Source organism: Homalodisca vitripennis, chromosome 2, assembly GCF_021130785.1.
Source record: "Homalodisca vitripennis isolate AUS2020 chromosome 2, UT_GWSS_2.1, whole genome shotgun sequence".
Taxonomy (NCBI): domain Eukaryota; kingdom Metazoa; phylum Arthropoda; class Insecta; order Hemiptera; family Cicadellidae; genus Homalodisca; species Homalodisca vitripennis.
In genome coordinates, this window is record NC_060208.1 from 179,887,834 (window position 1) to 179,909,967 (window position 22,134).

The 22,134-nt window shown below is 32.6% G+C and overlaps 1 protein-coding gene across 1 annotated transcript in view; it reads left to right on the forward strand.

Annotated features, from left to right (window-relative positions):
* Positions 1-16,666: 16,666 nt before the first annotated feature.
* LOC124355116 (protein espinas-like) overlaps positions 16,667-22,134 on the forward strand; it is a 360,974-nt gene continuing 355,506 nt past the window's right edge. Inside the window, exon 1 of the mRNA XM_046806074.1 lies at positions 16,667-16,998. Within this exon, the coding sequence (XP_046662030.1) occupies positions 16,979-16,998 (20 nt within the window). The 5' untranslated portion in view covers positions 16,667-16,978. The remainder of the gene's footprint in view (positions 16,999-22,134) is intronic.

Sequence of the window (22,134 nt, forward strand, 5' to 3'; positions counted from 1 at the left end):
CTACAAATTACACATATGAAGTCCTTTGCTAAGATGTTTTTTTTTTGTAATAAATTGTTTCAGGTTTTTTTTACTTAGATCTTAATATAAATTGAGTTTTAATTATTTGTAAAATTCAAACGTAGATACATTAGAAGGAATGAAGTGTCACCATTAATGAATTTACCAAAATAATACGGAATTAGTTCATGTTAAGCCCAACTTGAATAATTCTAAGGAAGTTTAAGAAAAATCTCCAAATATGTTTATAATTTTTAAACATTCTCATGACTATAAACATACTTACATACTTAAGAATATGCTTTAAAGAACGTATTTGATTGTTTGTTTCTTATATTCAACAGTTAATTATAACAAAGGCTAAAAAAGCTGTGATTGAATATTATATAAATAAAAAAAGAAAATTTATATAAATAATTATGAAATTATGATATATACTGTTGTTTGTTGTATTTATTAAACTTATTCAAATCTGACTACATTAAGTTAACATTTGAGGTCTCTACACATACACAATAAAGTAGGATACATAAAAATGTCTTTGGAAGAACAGGAAATATACTTAAATGGTTTTTTATATTTTGGAAAAGTAAAAAATGTTCACTAGCTTCCAAAAAATACCTTTAGACCCACTGATCACAAGGTTAAATCAAGTTCCTTTAATAAATTATGGGACAAGATGTTTCGAAACCCCCGACCACTGAACCAATTGACATTTGAAAGCTCCTGGTCTCTGTGTGTACAATACACCACTTCTGGGTCAATCTAATCTCTGGAAGCCCACGCGCTTTATTATCTACTGCGTTATAAAGCATCCATTGCTTTTTTCAGGCACTATAAGACTTAATATTCTAGGTCAGATTTTGTATCGATTGCCATGAACTCTGGGAGGTACTGACCGCTGCTTCTGAGAAAACTGGACCTGTTTTATGTGGTAGAGGGGTTCGGGAGTCTCCAGGCTTTTGGGAGCTCCCGGAATCTGGACTGATTATTAAAACCTGGAGGAAGCTTTTAGTCCCTTACTTACTGTTTGTAAACAACTCAAACCTGTGGATGCTCCCGGAATTTGAAACCACCCAGTATCTGGAAACATGCAGTCTCTCCTCTAGAAGTTGTCGGTCTCGAGGACTAGTCAGCTTCTGTAGGTTCCAGTGGGTACAGTGGTTATTTCCATATAACCAACCCGAATTCTGTGCCATTACTGTTAGTTCAATGTTGCTTTTCAGCCGGTGATCTCCAAAGAACTATAAATGTATTCATAAGAAATTCCTCAGCTCTGGAAAAGATGTTTATTCCGCATGTGTTATATGACATAATGTATCATGAAATCAAAGTTTAGTTGTGAAATCAAACCGCACCTATATAAAAGATGAATGGATGAGAACTATTTCATTAAAACCTAGTCTCCAGAGATGTATTATGTATGTAATCAGCGAATGTCTTCGGGTAAGTGATTGTGACAAATTTGAATTAAAAATAACACGTGCCTTAAAAAATATTCTATCAGCTAATTAATTTGCGATACTTTAAATGTTACACACATGCTTCTCAGTACAATATACTATAATCCTCAACTATATATATATATATATATATATTTGTATATATATATATATATATATATATATATATATATGTATGTATGTATATATATATATATATATGTGTGTGTGTGTGTGTGTACATATACATACATATATATATATATATATATATATATATATATATATATATATATATATATATATACTGTATATGTAGCCTATGTATTAAAATACTTATACTTTATTTCAACATATTATTAAGGCGTTAGGATTTAAGGTTTAGAAAAGGATCGGTTGTGTTATTTTATCACTCTTCACATTTCATATTTGACATTTTTGTTTCAAATTGGCAACACTCCATTTTACAATATTAAATTTTTTACAGTGTCCTTTTGACGGTTCCATTTTTATTCCAGTTATTATACCTAAAGAATAGCTTTGGTGTTTGAAGATATACGTTTATGTTTTGGAAGATTTTATCACATTTGACTGAAAATATTAGGATTTATATTATACAGATTTAAAATTAATATATAAAATAGTGCATCATTATAATATACTGCATGTAAGGAACACTAAATGTCTGGATGTAATCCTAATTTTAAGCTGTACAGCATATAGTTTATGAGGCAACAATAAAATTACGTTTTGTTTAATTTGATTTATTTATTTAATTAGTTTTTACAGTAATTACAAATAATCTTCATAACAATCTAATTAAATATTGACAACTAATTTGATGACTTACCAATAAAGTTCTAAGAAGGGGAGTTCTAAGTTATGGGAGTTATGATTACAAAGTATGTGAAAAACTCATATAAAAAGATCCTTGTAGATGAGGTATTCTAATGTTTTCAAACGTTTATTCACATTGTGATGGAATAAACGTGGTGTTCAAAACAATATAATTTGATTCGCTTAAAAATACAATGTTAACATTTACTTCAGCCCGATACATTTAAGCTAGATAAATAAAAACCAAAAGTAGTTTCAAATAGCTTTTTAAGGCAACAAATAAAATTTAAAAAGTATATACACATAGTTTTCTTGAACCTTGGTATTTTTAATGTTACAACATATAATACAATTTCAAAAAGGTTTTAACACATTTCAAAATTTAATTCCACGCTTAAAAGATAGACAATTTACTTTCTTTCGTCTGAGTTTGCTAATTAGGTTCTAAGTTAAAAGGTCTTAAATCAAAGTGAAGTAAACTACCGTCGCTAATGAGTTTCGATCATATTGATTGCGTAGTCCTCCGTTTTGTTCAACCGGTAAGTACGTAAAATTCATTTTCTTTCCTGCAAGTAAAATTAGATTAAATTAGTTACTATTGTATATTATGTTTTGAGGTTTACTGCGATTTGTTGAGATTTATAGTTTACGTTTATCATTAAATCATACGTATGCCTTATTATTTTAAAAATGATTTACAAAAAATCACAGATTATGTCATTTGTACATAATTTGTAATTTCCTTATACGGGGCCGTTTTTAGACAATCCTAGCTTAATGTTATTTTCCACAAGCTGGTTTTTTTTTAAAACAATACACCTAATAAAAATAATAATATACAAATAACAATTTGCGGCATTCAAATTTGGGGTCCACATGAGGTTCAACATGGGCCATCCTCGAAATTATGATAGAGATGTTAATCGTGAGCCGCATAAATTGTTGAAAGCAATGATGCTTTAAAAACTAAATGACGTTGTTAACTTAAATAATTTAATTGTATTATTAAAAAAAAAAATAACGTTTTGACATGACCACCTTCTTACAACATTCTTTTTGCCTCTAAAATTCGCTAATTAAAAAGACAACTTAGTGTAGATATAATTGCACCGTTGTTTTCAGAAGAAAGTAATAGTATTAATTATATACTAATTCACAAGTACAATTATTATTAAGTCACATAATCTTCTTTTGCTTCCCACTTTGAAGTTACCGTACCTCTTACCAAGAGTCTCTTGAATTCTTGTTAAGAATTTGGAAGTTAGCCTCAATATCTTGGACCTACAGTTACTTTTGGGTATCGCAAGAGGTAACGTGTGAAGATATCTAATGATCGGTTTTGTTCTATCGGTAAAGTACCTTCTAACGAAAACAATGTGAAGTAATTATAAATCACCCTATATGTCAAACACAGTACGCAAAACATTTTTGATCATGAGCATTTGGTAAAAACGCCAGTATAGTTATGTTCCAGATCGTACATGAGAATAGGCTTTATATCAAGAGTGTACGCCATCACTTACTACAGCTAGCTAGTGTTTACTTAGTGAGCTGCTATCTCTCTTTGCTCACCACTCTATTGTTCTACCCATGATTTATATGACGTCATCCTCGTTCTTAGTCTATTCATCACGTCTTTTATCGTGTCTCTCCATATAGTCTCATGAGCTATGGCGTTCCTCTTGTTGCATCTCTAGTACTTATTTTGTTCTTCTTTTTAGCTTAACATACCTCTGAATCTTTTTAAACTTATAACAGACCGAATTCAATGCCAGCAGAAAATTCGGAATGAGCATCAAAACCTCAATTTTGAACCGTTAGTCCTATAAAATTTGGACTCATTACTTATCTAGGACCTCGATGACAGTGACTTCCGAGCATTTGGATATCTCGTCCAGCGTTGCTAACTATAGCATAGTATCGTATAGTTCTTTGCCGCTAACGAGTCCTTCTTCACTTGACTAAGCCACACATTGTGTGAGATTCTGTATTCATGGTACAAATAGGAATTATTCCTGTTTGATTACATTTGAATATACTCTCATTAAAAATTCAAGCTTGTGTTGAAAATACAGTAGGATAAAAGACTAGGAAGAGTCGTGAACAGATAAATGCTACATGAGTATTTTAGTGCTGCATTTAAACTGAATATTTTACTTTAAAACTGAATAAAATAAATGATCCTTGTAGAACTTCAGAAATATCTATTTACGTAACGTACTTTCTATAAAAGTATTTTTAATGCAAAAATGCCCTTAATGCATACAAATTTGTTTAAACAGTGGGATCTTGTTCTTTATTTTACAGCAGCTAATTGTATGCATTCCGGTTTTAACTTGCAGTTTCCTAAAAATAAATATTTATAGCGAATCGTAGCATCAGAACCACAAATGCTCCCAGATTACGATTTTATGCAATAAATTAAAAGATGATAAAAATACTCGTAATGTTTCAGTTAGTATTCAATACGACAATATATACGAGTAATTGCGTTAAGAAATAAATGTATAATTAATTATAACTTAGTTTGCAAAACATCCTGATATAGACATGAGCGGATTCATATTTCTATTACAAATCTTGTGTAGAGAAATGAGTATTGCTCACTCAAATAGTGAAGGGCTTGAAGTGTAACGTTCGGATGTAACAGTTTGTATGGCTTGTATTATGTTTTTGTGATTGTAGAACACAAATCTGATGTTTTCAAACAAAAGTTTTGTCGGAAAATATGAATATTATTTTTAAAACGTGAATTACTTTAAAAATAAACATTTTAGCTGGAGGCATTTAACAAAAAGGAGCGTAAAATTCCTACATACACTGTCTGTATTGTGAGGCCTGTATTTAATGCGCAAAGACGCGCTTGTAGGAAATCTGTCATAATATTTCTTCTAAGCAAAATATTTATTGATATAACCTATGATTGAGGTCCATTTAAATTGATTTTGTTTTAAAATATGCCCTTTGTGTTTAGTTTAAAATTTAAAATAGTCCCAAAAAACCTAGAGCGTATGAAGCGTATTCAAATCTCCTACATAGTCTTCGCAGAATTCGAACCTGTTAACCTGTTAAGCCAAGATTCTCTAAAATATAAAAAGTAAATATTAGCATCTCGTCCATATTGTGTAATAATAACCTTTTATAAGCGAGCGTGGCCATGCGTAAAGAAAACAACAACGTTAAAGATAAAGGGATAACAGGATTGAAGCAACAAAAACAGAAACATTCTTTCTGCAAACTGTAATCTTCTTGAATGCGTCTCCGGCAAGCAGTTAGTATAATTCAACGCTAACCCTTTCAATGTCACCGCGCCAGACTTAAACATAAAACTTTGAGTACCATTGGTCTACCCGAAGTTTTATTTCAGTTACTACTGAAATGAAATATAAATTTAAAAAATTATTTCATGAACAAAAACATCGCTTGTACCGATAGAGCTAAGGAAGATATATATGATATTGAAATCAATTTAGAATCCGTTTTACTATGCAAAAGTGTTATATACTTACTGGAATGTATGAAACATTTTTATCGATACTATGTTCATTGCACATAGGTGGAAAATACGATGTAGGCCTCTACTGACACGACACTATTTTACGAGTATTGTTGTTACCCACAATGCACGGTTCCTTGGAGTCGCAGCGCTCTGAGCCTCGTCGATAAGACTTCTCAGAAATTTACAGTCTTTTTTTAGTGACGGGAATCTTTCAACTGAACATTTTGTTGACTGGAGCTACACATACGCAAGATAACCCAGTTCACTTTATTTATAGGTTTATCTGAAAGTGAGATTTCGTAGCGTGGTTTTATGTATATACATTATTATACGTTTGTTCTATGGGAAAATACATAATTAAGTTTGTTTCAATAAGAGACGCATTGAAGATGGCTTTAAAACAGAGATTGTTGTGGATATTAATAACAAAAGACCTACACTATATTTAAGGATGTGCATGTGCAACAGCGTTTAAGTACAGATAAAAAATATATCGTGACTGCAAAATTTAGATACAAAGTGTGATACAAAAATATACTGTGTGTATAATAGTTAAACATTACCTAGATAATACAAAACATATAGGAGGGTATAGTTCTTTTTAGTTACTTATTCGTGATTACATAAGGCCAGTTTTGAAAATAAACACCATAATAAACAATTCTACAAAATATGGAAAGTATATGCTAAAAATCTAAATCTAAATCTGCTAAAAAATGACTATCACGCACTTTCATGTTTTCCCCACCCCCTTAAGAAACATATAGTCATAATTCACGGCATGACGCTACTTTCAAATTTTCAATGCTATCGGTTCTTAAAAAAAAAACAAATAGTTAACCTTATAAAAAATCAAATAAGAGACAAACTTTTAAATGGAATTTCTACATTACTTTTTATATAAATGGTGATAGTGAGATAAGCGGACTGAGACAAATGTTTTGAATATAAATTCATGTTATTTTATACATGAATTAAATGTAAGAGTAATTGTGGCAATGTGAATATGTCTCCATATTAATTGATTGAAAATACCTTACATAATAATTAATTGTATTAATTTATTTATCACAGCTGATAATTAAAATTAAGAAGTGTACACTCTTAGCCAAGGAACCTTGGTACGACCTTGGAAAAAGCTCTTTTCGATATACTGCTCAACTAGCGCCCTTAGCTGAATAAGAAGATAAAACTATGATTCAGTCACGATCTGTAAGTTACCGCGAATGATAAACACGCCTCTTGGAAACGGAATTCTTCATAAGGAAAGACAACTTTTATACTGTAATGCAATTGGGAGAAAGTCAAATTTATAAGCACCAAAGACGTATAAAATTAAGAAAATAAGCTTCTGACCCGGTTTCCGTTAAGGCGTAAATGATACTGCACACACAAATGATTGGTTGTTACGAAAAAGTCTTTTGCTTATCTCAAAAATTAATTAATTATATTCATTAAAAAAGTTCATATTATAGGCGTACGTGAAGGCTCATTCATTCATTGTACACTTATTCTTTAAATTTTAGCCTGGCTACAATAGAAATATTACGTGTTAATTTAAATTAAATATTTAAATGTGCCACAATATTGTAATATAAATATGTACATTTAATATATGCAGTATTACTTTTAGATTTGAAAGAGGTAGTGCTTTAGAAAAATATTGAATTGAGTTAAAGAATTAGATTTTGTGGGAGTTCATTTTAATAAAGTTTTATAGCTTACGTTGTACTCCAGCTCCACACAGCCACAATGCTTGAAATGGTCTGGTTTTATAGATTGTTGTATTTAAGCGTTATGGCTGTTTCAACAGTTTTATGGAATTTCACCTAAGTTGATCTGCTTTTACAAAACAATTTCATAAATCACTTTTATGTGCAGCTCGAAATATAACATTAGAATTTATAAAATGCGTTTAACAGGACTATCTATTACTCAGCTGGAACATTATTAGAGTGATCACCTCTGCTCCTAGACTGAGATTAGAGAAAACGTGAGCAGAGAGGACAGTTTTAAAAATCACAAAATTGAAGATTGCACATAAGCTAAACTTGTTTTGAATACAGCTAGTATAACATAATCTTTTAATTTTAGATTGTTGTCTAAGAAATAAGAAATTGTCGAGATTTTGTGACGAGTAGATTATAATTTCAGGTCACAATCGAGTATTGGTTGGGCAATGTTTCTTATTACATGATCACTTCTATAATATTCCTCCCAAGAAGACAAGTAAAATACACAAATGTTTACGATTGAACGAGAAATTGTTGGTATTTAAAGTAATGAAGACCATTTTCATACACTCATTAAATATGACTATTTAATGAATATTTAATTTTTTATAGAAAAATTTTATAAAACTTAATTATGCCTTATTTTTCACGTGTATATTAAAACAATTCATATCCTTATCTTTATCCTTTTCATTTGAGTCTGATGTCAAAATGTTCCACAAAAACCACTTCTTCAAGGGCGGTCAAATATTCTTGTATTTGTTATGTCTTCAGAGTGTTTTTAAATGCTGAGACTATATAACTTATAACCATTTACACAACTATATAACAATTTAACAGATCAAAAACCTATAGTATAACCTTAAACTTACCGATTCTCCGGCCTTAGTACACAAAGATGAAGCAAGATCAACCTATCCTGAGCAGTTCGCAGCTGAAATCAAACATATCGTGTAACAGTAATAACTATTGTGCCAGCTGAAGGAATGTAACGAGGGTGATGTTCCGTAGTCACACTTACACAAAGTGCGTGAGAAAAACGAGCCGCAGCTGCGAGCTCACACAATCACGTACAACGCGAGACATGACGATCTGTAATCTTCGCGTGACGAACCTCGGAAATATTTTCTTAACACAGTGCGATCGCATAATTGTGCGCGTTTGTCATCTGGGAAAAAAACAGTTTATTTTGTGTTTTACAATCCAAGATCAATAATGATAATATTTTTGGAGTCGATAACGTTCAGGGGTAGCTTCAGATAGCTCCCTCCAAACGATGGCTTACGGAAAGGGTTAAATCACTAAATTTAAGGATATCAGACAATTGTCCGATATCCATAAAATTAAAAGTTCTCATCACGTAAATATTTTAACGTAAGCGAAAAGGCTTACGTATAACTCCAAAAATGGTCCTTTGTAAGACTTCGCTAGTTTGCGTACTGGAAAGCCAGTCAGTCATATGTATGATCTGAGGTGTTGGTTTAAGATATAAAGCTGTAGTAGCACATTTATTAGTACTGTAATGCCCGATTATATCCTATTCTGTTTGATACGATCCTCTCTCAAGCTCGTGGCTCGTGAGGAAAGGGAGGATAAAAATCAAAATGTTACCAGCATCTCCTTAACAAAATTGTGGGAGGCGCTTATTTCAAAATCTTTGGCCTTATGAAATGTTTATAGACCAAACTGAGTCTAATTTTACGAGTATTTACTCTGTAAGTGATGAATTTACTCTACATCTATTGATATAACAATTTCTTAAGCAGAATAATATAAAAATACCACCATTAAACGACTGCAATATTTTCCCCGAGAGTGGTAGCTTGCCACCACTTTTTGTGTCACCATTGAAACGATATAAGGTGATATTTTAATGAATTTATTTTGCGTAGAATATCAATTTTGGTTGTTATTTTTAAATATCCCTTAGGGTTACCCGGAGGAAAATTAGGTTTTAAGTATGGATGTCACTTGGAGTATCAGAACATAGTTATTATTTGAACAGCAACGATGCTATAACGGCTCTTAAGGCTTGCAGGTTTATTTATTGCTATCAAAAATTTGAAAGTGCCATCATCTGGAAAATTAAAAAAATTAAAGTAGTTACAATCAGGTGAGGTTAATTTCATAAAATGTAGTTTTGTATGTTACACGAGGTAAAATGGTTTGTGGTTTTGTAAACTAGGTGAAACCATTTAAACATATTAATATTGGGTAACATTGTGACATATTTTTGTGTATCGTTAATTTGATTAACTTAATATTGATTGCTGTATTGCTATTATTGCAATTACACTTCCAGTACTAAAAATACCATTAATCTAGCGTCTTATACATCCATAAATATTAACAGAAAAAACGTATTTAAAAAAGAAACTGCATTACCTTACACATTGTTGGATATGTGCAACAAACCTGACTATATGATAATACTGCTGTATAAGTTCCACCTTAGTCAGGATCAGGTACAAGATGTGCTGACTAGATTAGGTACAAAGTGGTTTAAATCATGCTCTTGATTGTTCAGTACTGAACTCCTGACACTTCACCCACTCGCTGCTGTGATAACGACGCTTCGTGCCTGTTATTACAGCCTCCGCAGAAGTTCGTCTGACAACATCATAGGTTTGACATGTATTTTATCAAGTCCTCTTATATATTTATTTAGCATTTGCCAATTATTTGTTATTTAACGCTTACCATAATGTGAGTCATATCCGCATTTCAGCTATGCCTCTCTAATATCATGATAAATTTTACTCTGGTCGTTTGGATGATTATAACGTATTAATAAAACCGTAAGGTAGACTTAGTACAGATCTAACATATCGTGTAACTTTTTTAGTAGGAAAATTAAGTGGCATAACAACAATTTGGAGAGAAAATGTATTTAATTGAAGAGTACAACATACCAGGGAGTATGAAATAAAGCCAAATAAATCCAGATTTAAATAAATTAGAAAGGGCTAATTTAATGTAACACTTATTGCTGTATATCAACAAAGCTGGGTCTCTTATATAAATATATTTATTACATTTATAGGGGGTTTTTGTGGGGAGGGGTATTACCCGCTCACCTTTCTTACACTGTGGAAAATAACCTTAATTCGTAATTTTTAAATATTTTTCCGGTAAAAATAAAATAAAATACTGATGAAGACGATAACCTCATCTTCGTATTTACGCATAAGGCTTTATTCAGATTATTATCAGTAGTTCTTTGAACAATAACTATCACTATAAACAAGCAGAAGGTCGCCACACACCATTGTGTCGCTTAACAGGCGTCTATAACTATAATTATATGTGTCTCATGTCATATGTTAAAATATCATTTTATTTTACTCAGTTTGCTTATCATTTTATTACTCTGCGATTTTCTCATCGTCATCGTCGTTAACCAATGTATCGATTCTCAGAACTGGCCTCAGACACAGCTCAAGGCTGCTCCAAGCTACCTTTCACGCCCCACAAATTAATCAGCAGGAGACATTTCGTCAGCCACTGATTGCCGCCTGACCTTCAGCGACATTCTGTTATCAATTAGTTGACGTAACCTTTTTTACCGGTTGTAACACAAACCCACAATGGTATAGACGTCCGCTAACGCTCAGCCAAATTCAATGGAGTAATATGCGCCATCATCGAACTCTGTGTTGCTTGAAGCAAACAAATGAAGCATCTTGCAAATCATGCAAGTCTGTAGTTCAGTTTGTTCGAGATATCATTTGGACAAATAGACAGACAGAAATACAATTTTTAGCCCAAATACTGATATGCTTCGCTAACGATCAGCCAAGTACCGTACTACTAAACACAAACAAACACATAACAACGAAGAGACTCAATACAACGAAGATAATAACAAATACTTTTATTTCTGTGCACGGCCAGTGTTTGACATAATGAACATAGATAGCGTCTATGACATAGTGAACGTAAAGGGTCAGCGTTTCTTAGTCATCTTTAATTCACGGAATTTTGGATTCACACATGAGATGGCATCTTTAATGTAGAAAAGCCTTGTGGAAAGAATTTAAAACTACTAAACAGTTGTATATTTAATTTCTACTACAATAGTCACCTCTATTTAACAATAAGATTGTCAACGTTAAAATAGATACGTTACCTAAGACGCAATGAAAAGTAACGCATGACGTTTAGTATATTTATAGCCATGCGTCAATCCAGGAGGCAAAACGTGTATAAATAAGCCACAGTCATTTATGTTGTGCGGCCAAGATAAACAGTTTATGACCACGATATTTCAATCACACGGATATATGGACATGCACATAACGTTGGCATCAATAATGAAGGCATATTCAAGTACGCACGTCAAGAAATAAGTATTTTTAAAATATAAACTGTTCTATTGTCAGTTATTTATTTCTATTCTTCCTCTAAATATATTTTATATGGAAAGTCGGCTACCATTAAGTGCAGATGTCGTGAAGAATAAAAATCCCGAGCCAACGACGAGATTTGATAAATGTTCCTTCTAATCAGTTTTTAGAATTAGCAAAGTTTGCGCCACTTTTTCACCGAAAGAGGTTTTAAATCTTGAAAACAAAGGCCGACTTTACGTTTCAATCATAAAACCATTTTTATGGCAGTCAAGTAAAATATAGCAGTTCTGGAGTCCCATAAAATACTCCAGTTTCTAACAGGAAATGAGCCCACTTGTCACTAAGAACAGACAGACACCTCTCGTTGGGAAACCAAGTGTTCCCGGGGGATATAAACTTTAAAGTGTAAGTCTTCTTATTTTTTTTTGTTTCCTTCTAGAATGAATTGAGGTTAATTCGTTTAGAATTCAAAATATAGGTGAAGTGTAATTATTACAACTAGAGTTGTGTCCATTTTAAATATTTTTGTTAAAATAATGAAATATATTTGTTACGATTACACACATCCGTACTTATTCAAAATAAGTTATTATTATTCTAATAATATAAAAAGTGCGAAAATTCGTTTGTCTGTTTGTTTTGCTTTCACGCACAAATTATTCAACCACTCAAACTATTCAATCGATTGTACTTTAATGTTACATGGACATTTTTAGGGTCCCTGGATGAATATAGACCTATTATTATTTCGAAAATCCCTCCAGGCTATGCCCTTCTGGTCACTATAGCAGTTAAAACCCACATCTTGGTCTCTAAAGTTGCGAAATATTAATTGAAAGAGCCTGCTCAACGTATTCAACTGTTTAGTGTAAACTTTTTTATGACATCACGACCATATGTTTCATTAATTTAACTACTATTTTCAATTTGTTTAAATTTATAGTACGAAGCCACAGCATAAGCTTCATCGTGCACTTCTTATTTCATCATTGTAGCAGCAAGGCAAACTAACTCATTTATTCTAGACTTTAGCTCAATAATCAAAATTGTAATTTTGTTTCCTTAGTCATTGTGGGACGGCATATTTAGAAGCAAACTAACTCATTTATTCTGGAATTTAGCTCAATAATCAAAATTGTAATTTGGTTTCCTTAGTCATTGTAGGACGGCATATTTAGAATAGCTGAAGGAATAAAATCGGAGTGACTGGGAATTAGCATGTTTCAGTTAACCATTCACTCCGTGACTAAAATTGGAGTAAACAAGCGAGCGCAGTGTGTCCATGATTATAGCAAGTGGAATAACAAAGCAATACTTGAGACACTAAATCCAATTTTATGACAGAAAATCGTCGAGGAGACATCGCATTCAGTTCTCACTGATGAGGTATAAGGCACTGATTAGTGATTAGGTACATAAATGCTGATATAATTCCTGGACTGGACGGAGGACTCGTATAATTTAGTGAATAAGAGATTCGGAAACAAGAACATTTATTTTACTGTGTCAGGTATTTATATATTCGTTCTTTCTAAAAACGAATAATGAGGGCACAAAGGAAAAATCAAACTGGTTGGACCGCAAAGTAGACATACAATTTCCTTTTAAGGAATTAAAATGAACTTAAGTATTATGAGTAAATCGGGTCAGTTTGAAAAGTTTAGGACTTAGTGTGATGTCTACGTAGGTTTGTCGATAAATTGTTTCAGGGCGTACAGTGATAACAATCATACAGTATGAAATTATTTATTGAATTATGATTGGTATAAAAGTTCCAACATACACTCTATTTTTATTCAAAAATAGACTACTAGGTGATCGATTATTTTGAAATAAAATGCTCTTGGGCGGAGAGGGGCAGTTCCCGTTCGTCTCCCCCCCGCCGGTACGCCCCTGGAGTGTGGCGTACTCTTACCTTGTATTAGGCTATATCGGCTGAAATGTGACGAAACAAATGAAGTTTAATTAACTTTGCAGTAGTTTTTGTCGTTCAATCCCCCCCCCCTTCTTCCTCTGGGTAATAACATAATATTAGTTGCTAATTCGTGCAAGAGACGTGCAATCTACTTTGTTCACAACACGTGTTCTATTACCTTTCGAACCACCAGTTTTGTGACGGGTAAATCCAGAGTCTCCATCGGACCATTTACTTTTATTAGATCGCCTCCACTCTCGGTGTTGATGGCGAGTGCATCGCTTGCCGCCAACGTTATGACTTAATTGCGCATATGCAGGCGGCTGTGGCGTCTCAATCAGCAACCATCAGCATAGCCGATCAGATCACGTCGCTTTGAGCTGGAGCAGAGTGATAGCCTACTTTTAGAGTTGAGACTTGAGCACAGTTTGCAACAGTTACTCAGTAGGCCTACTATGTCCTGGACGTGTCCATTGGAAGATTAGTTCAAAACAGCAAACAGAAAATACCAATTACTTATCGGTGACTATTTAATAGAAAACATGTTTTAAATATTGTTTTACAACAACCCACCCTGAGTACAGCAAATACCGATATGTCACTTATATTTGGATGGATTCCCAGGAGTGGCACGTCACTAACCCCAAATATCCAGAAATTGGGGTGCATGGGTAGATCGATAGGTCAATCCAAGTTGGAGTTTATGGGGTCCCTTAAGTGTAATGGGCTGTTGTTGCTAGGCATGAAAAAAGAGCGTGCCACACCCTGTCTGCTTTGACTAGAGAGGCTAAATCCTTCCTTCCATTATTATAAGGTTATGTTACCTCAGTTTAGTTAGTCTCAGTTTATGTTACATTATGTTTTCTTCCGGATTTATAATAATAAACATGTTTATGAAAATGATGTAGGGCACACTGTACTATCTTCAACTTCGTGATCTTTAGTAGAGTTCACTTGGTGTATATTAATTTTTTAGAATGTTGATATTATTGTTAATTTATTCATATATTGTACTCTGTCATGTGCGAAAGTTTTACTCAAATGTTACTGGTTTCGGCTAGAAAACGCGAGTGTATTTTTACTCTTCGCCTTTTCTTGCGTTGTTTTTCAGCAGCGTAGGCCTACAAAATATATACGAAAGAAGGCATGTTACATTTTCTACTGCGTTATAATACACTGAAATTATATTATACACTTAATGTTCTTGGTTTTTATTATTTACCTAAACAATCGTTCAAATATTAGAAGTTAAAATTTCAGAGGAAGAAGGATTTTTGTATATGATTATAACTTTACTGTTTATCAGTCGTATATGTTATTACATTGTTACATTCTTTTCTCATATGGTGACTTTACACTTAGGAATTCTCATTTCGGAAAGCCAAATATAATAAAGCATTGATTTCAACAACAATGATCCAATGGTTTTGGTTTAACTGTTTTTTTACTAAGCAGCTGTATTGTTTTGTAACTTCGTATTGTTCTATCAAGTTGGACGTGGCAGGCATATTTTTTATGATAACGCTTATTGTCTTTATTTCAGTACCATTCAATAACTAAGTGAAGGTGCTAATTTGAACGACATATTAGTTGAGATATAAATTAGAATCGTTAACAGAGAATGTATAAGAGTTATCCATTCTTCAAAACAAGTAAGCATGGCTAAAATCTTCTCAACATCTATCCCAAAAACAAAATATAGTACATTTTTATTTTAACAATTTTTATGATCGGAGATTTAGATTGATTTTATAGATTGTAATATACTAAAATATTTCTATCTCTATATCAATAGTAGTTAAAAATAGTTTAAGATTAGTTAAGATCCTTCGGTACAACACAGATTTAGTGTATCATAAGCACATAAATTGAATTGAATAGAATCATAATTTATTTCAAAAAAATATTTACATGCGTGAAAATTTACTATTAAATTTATATTATCTTGTTACTATACTAGTTAAATGTTTACATAACAACATTATACATAAAAATATTATACACACCAATTTAAAGTGGCCTAGGAAAGAAACCTACATGAGTAGAAAAGCCTGTGCGTAGGCTCGAGTTGCTTCCCTGCAGATTTTGGACGAATTGAATCTGGTGATTATTAATTATCATATAACATCAATACACACGCACCTACACACGCGCCTACACACACACACACACACACACACACACACGCGCGCGCGCGCGCGCGCACGCACGCACGCACGCACAACGCGTGTTTTATGAAATAAACAAAATAAATGTACAAAATAGGAAAAGTCTTCTAGAGGCATCGGTGTTGTTGAAGGGGACAATGAGAGGGAAATAAACACAGAAGGAATAAACAGTAATTTCAAAGTTCATCTCCTTATAAACGTACCCCATGCTGCAAAGTGCGCCTCTTTTTAACGTAAATAGTAATATTTTTAAAGTTCAGATTGTTTTATGTGCAATTTTATTCCGCCTAAGTAGGCGATTATCCTTAGAGAAAGGAAAACCATAATAGCTCAGTAAATGTGTTAAGAGCGTTAAAACCCAATCCAGAAAGTTATGATTATACTGAATATAGAACCATCCACACCCATTCATATTTTGAACGAAATTCCCCAAGCAAACTGTTAGAATTTCTTGCAAACTCGATAAGGAAAGAATGTTATGCTTATTTCGAACCAGTTTAAAGGATTGTGGCCAACTCAATCCTCTTAAATGGGAGTAACTGGTTTACAACAGTGCAAGAGTGCCGCCTCCGATAACCAGAGTATAATCCGGATACAATCAATTGATGGGAGGGACTGATAGTTAGTTAAAGAACAAATAGTTAGGCGGTTGACCGCCAGGTGTCGCGGCTTGGCGGAACCGGTTCATTTCTCCCGCCAGTACACCTGTGAGCGACCGCGCATGCGTTGTGCTGTGAAATGGTTCAGTCTCAGAACGGCTGCGTCTCGCCGCACACTGTGGCCATCGCTAGTCAACCAGAACCGGAACCTAGTGGTTTTCGATTTCTTACAGTTCCCCCCCTGTAGCTCAGTGTCCGGTTACTCTACTGGAGGGCGTACTGCTGTGAATAAATTGTGTTCTGTGTATAGTGTTTCTTTGTGGTGTTGGGTTATGTAGTTAGTTTTAATTAATTGATTCTAAGTGAAATATCGGTGCGGGAGTTTTGTGTGTAGTGAATATTACTGTAGTGTTTGTGTCATCGTTGATCTGCATTTATGGATAACGAACCCGTCAAGTAAGTAAAACTTTCTGATTTGAATGGAGTTAAAACAGAGCGGTATTTTTAGAGCGCACAAATATAACGTTTTAGTTTAATATTATCAATCGCATAACAATGCTAAGGAATACATGTTATACTGTTAGCTTATTTAAAATGTGTATACTCCTGTATTCAGCGGCGAAAAATTCCGCGATATTGTTTACTGTATGTAATTTTGTAAACAATAAATAGTATACTGTAAGTGAAGGGTGTTCTGTGACAGCAGCAGAATATTTATCATTACTGCGTTAATTGGGTACAATTTTCCTTACATTACAAGCTGTTCGATAAAAGGATTGTTACTCATTTTGAGGATTATTATAAATGTGAACATACGGATTTTACACAACAAAACTGAGCATAATAAACATAAGAAACTATCTTTATCCTAAAAAATAATAAATTTAAATAGTTGAATTTACGTAAGTTTGTTTTCAAACACGAAGGCCGAGTTGGTCTATAGAACGGTGTTCAGGATTGAGTTATTATATTATATTAATAATGTATTCTAAAGTACAAAACACTTTACATTGCCAGAAAAACAACGTAAACGGTAAAAGTCTTGTACTTAAGGAAGGACAATATGTACATTTTAGAAAAAACCTTGTAACTTGAATAGGGATTCATTTCAATTCCGATAGGTGGAATAGATGAACGAACTATCTAATATGTGCAAACCCAGAACTTCCGGTGGTAATTTTATTCCCCCTGCTACGTATGGCTTCATCGGAGATAAATCCTGTTAAATTAAAAAAAAGTTTGAAAGACTGTGAAAATAATCCACTCTCATTCATATTCTTACACTCGTAGAAGTATTTTAGCTATGGTGGTAAGGGCTGATTCAATGTGATCCAATTCATCTTCCTCTTAGTGCAACCGTCTGGGGTCCTACGCTGACTCATACTTGACTCCTGAGATCTGGAGTCATGTTCTTCTGAAGTTATGAAAAGTCGGAAATGTAGAAGCTCAAAATAAACTCGTTAAATCAATTCGACATTGTTCGTGTAAAGTGTATAATTGTGCCATATTCCAGACGTCGTACTAAGAGGAGGGTGAACTAGAGATCAACTCTATATTCATACAGAAGTATCCTTTTAATACTTCTCCAGTACAAATAATTAATGTTGTTTTACAACATTTAACCTTCGGTTACGTAATTTCTTCTACTTAATTTGAAAAAATATCAATATTAAAAATAGGTATATAAAAACTTGATTTATAAAATTAAAAAATTGTTCAGGCTGTTCAGTTCTAAACTGTGTTACGTAATTACATAAACACAAACCATACATTGTCAAATTACAAAAAATGACGCTCAGTGAAATCCCATGAATAGACATTCACACCTTCATAGAACTAATTCTTGTGTAGAAAAATGCAAACTATAAAGTCTACAAATACAACAAATAAAGTTGTTCTCGAAATATCCTGCGGATAGTTAGTCTATATAAAGGGCTTAGCCAAATGCCCATCACCATCATGTCTTCGTTGCCTATGTCGAAATGGCATTAAATGCAAAATTGTTAAGTCCATATATGAATCTTTTTCTCAATCAGCGGAACACATCCACACATGCAGATAGCCTGACAGACTGACAGTTCCTTAGTAATTCCTAAGCAAAATGTACAAAATTCCAAGTTTATACATAATTTCATTCTCATGATGTTGTTTACTACCGCTCGGCCAAATCCCATTAGAAATATGCATCATCACCGAATTCAATCTTGTCCACATGTAAATAGACATATACAGAGTTATTTCGAAGGGCGCGATAGAATTTAACGATAGTCTAAGTAAACAAACCAACAGATATCACATGTTAATATGTCATACGATTGAGCTCAGTCATTTTCAAATTTGTTCATTCTATTATGTTCCCGCTGACGTCATGTTTACCCACAAGAGTAATGTAGTAATGTTTGCCAATGCTGAGCTTAATCCTATGGAGTGATATGAACCATCACCGAACTCAGTGTTGCCTCTATAGAAATTATGCTTCATCCATATTTTCCAGTAGGTTTCCAGATATCGTGCGGACAGACATACAAAAAATAAATTTTTCCCGAGTGATAGGCTTGCCTGACGCTCAGTCAATAAACTGTAGAATTATCGAAACATTCTTTCATTGAATTATTTCATGAAAGTTTGATTAAATCCAAGCTTAAAGAGTTTGTTTCTATAAAAAGCTTTATTTTTACTTCCAAAAACTCAGGAAAACTACTTTCTAAGACTAAACAAAACAAACTTTTTAGTTTCGGTGACCGTGAAATTAATATATGCATAAAGAAACGTATTTAAGTATATTGAATACGAAATAATTTGCCCGCTTTAAATAGTTATAGAACAAATTTTTTATTAATGAAAGAAAATGATTGCAATTGAATAAATTATTATTATGATTATTTGATAACATTTAATATTAACTTTGATTATATGGTAACTAATACAATCAAAGATATTAGATAAATGTTTTATCACAGTAATAATACTTTAATTAAAGAATAAAATATAATACAAATTATGTTAATCATGATATAATATTAATTTACAGTACTTTCTTACTTTATCATGTTTTATCTTTTCTACGCCAACAATATTCCTTTACATCTATTGATTTTTCATTTCTATATTTGCTAATTGACCGAGTTCTAGCGAGGCCTATCACTCGAGGGGCTGGAAAAATGTTCATTTCTGTCTGTCTGAGTATCTGTTTATTTTGAAAACAAAAAATGATCTACAGACTTTTAATGTTGCAGGAAGCTTTATTTCTATATGAGTGAGCCACATTGAGTTCGATGATGGTGCATGCCACTCCATAGGATTTGGCAGAGTGCTGCCGAATATTTAACATGGTATTATGAAAACCATGATGGCAAAGAGAAAATAACAGAATAAATATATTTGTAAACAAACTTAACAGATGCAAACATATGATATATTAACGCACGTAGCCTAACTATTCTAATTCAAACAACATAATTTATATTGAATTTTATTATTTAAACACCGATATGAAACCCAATTTAATGAACAAAACTCTGAATGTATCATCTGGCAAGATATGCCGAGAAAAATTTATATGTAGAATTTAAATTTTTTCCCGAATCTACAAGAATGAGTTCTACGATGTGTCAATTTTACGTCCACCATTTTTTGCATGATTGACTTTCAGTTAAGAATAAAATGAGATAGATTTGAAAATTGATGTGTTACCTCAGAGACGCCTGTTGCAACTCGTGTTGTGGCATACTTCTACCAAGTAACTGCCTATATACTTCTACAGACCCAAGTATCATGCCAATTTTATACATTGTATTTGTGTGGTTATGTTTAATGTGAGGTATTAATTATCTTGTTATATTCGTTTTTTTATTGAAAGATTTTGCGTGTACTTCTAGACCAGAATGGTGAACTCTTTTCCCCTAAACAGAGGTTAATACTCACACGGGAATTAAATTCATATACATAGTTGACATTTATTTTGGTTCTGTGTAAAATTATATGATAGAACAAAATCAAACCAGATATATCTAAAAATAAACAAAAACAGGGACACCATGTGCAAATTCTTTCCAATCTCCTAATGCATATTAGATTTAAGTATAAAGTAGAGTATTTTGGGAACCGGAAGTCGGAGAGTGAAAAGTTTTTATAAGTACCCGTGAAATTTCTCTAGTTAATTTCTCTTCAACACAATGATATTTTAGTGAATGTCTTCTACGGTTTCAGAAATAATTAAACTATTATAGGCCAGCGTAGATTATTCTTAAAGTCGAAATCCTTAGCTTTTAGGTCGACGCACCTACGATGTAATAAATGATAGGGCTCTATGTTAATTAGGAACAGAAGTAGACATACTCTAGTATCAATTTATGTGTTTATGGTAAACAGCTTAAGATGTTAAGCAAAATTGCTAATGGCTGTTATTTTAGGCTTTGCACGTGTATAAGCTCTTCTGGTTCGAGTGAATTTTATCTTCCACGGTAGGGTTGAGCTTGCCTTGTTGCTCCAATCAAGAAAATGTATATACATACACAGGTCTGAGAAGCATATGTCGGTTTTAAAGCTAGATATTTTCGGCCATTGTAATTTACTTCCAGTCTAAGATAATACTGGTGCTACAATTCCACAATTAAGTTAGTTTTGTTGCCCTGATCAAGAAGATATAGTATAAATAAACAAATCTGTTACACCTACTTCTGTCAAAAGACAACTAAGATGGGTTTTATAACAGCCTTTACATGTATATTAAATAGTAAGTGTTTCTTTGATATCTGCATTACAGTACTGACCAAGCACTTACTGCATACTTAATATTTGCTAAATGTACAGTTAAAATATATTTTTCATAAAACTTATAATTTTCTTATCTAGATAAACTGTGTGCTCAACACCGATTCCAGAATAAATTTAAATAAGAAGTTCTGTTACTATGAAGCTTACTCTTTTCCATCAGAACTATCAATGTGTACACATTTTTATAACAATAATTAAATTAATTAAACATGTGGTTGTTTAATTTTAAATTAATATGTTTAAATTAATAAAAATATTGTTTAAACATTTAATTAATTTAAAAAACATAAGTATTAATAATAATTAGAAGATATTTAGAAGTTACATCTACATACCAACAGCAATCAAATTTAACCTAAAATTGACAATTATGTCATACAAACATCTGGACCTTGTGTTGTAACAAAAAAAGAAAATCCAGACTTTATAACATGAAATACATGTGTCAATATGTTAAAAATAGCAAAAAGATGTCTAAAAGACTACCTGTTAAAATTGGTCTCATTTACAGGTCCCTCTCATAGCTTTAATTTAGTTTAAACCGAAACATCTTGTAACTTTTAGAGAATTTGTATGCAGTTTGTGGCATTTATTAATTGACTCGGGGATAGATGTAACCTTCATATGGAGGTTTAGGATGATTTGTAACTGTAAATATTGAGAATGTGGTTAAAGTCAACAATTCGAGACTTGGCTCAAAGTAATGGGAGCTAGAAGTACAATACGGACAAAGTAATCATAACAAAATTTGGGGGAAAAAACAAAAACAATTTTCAGCACTTCATGGTTCACAAAATGACTTGAGTTCAACTCCAA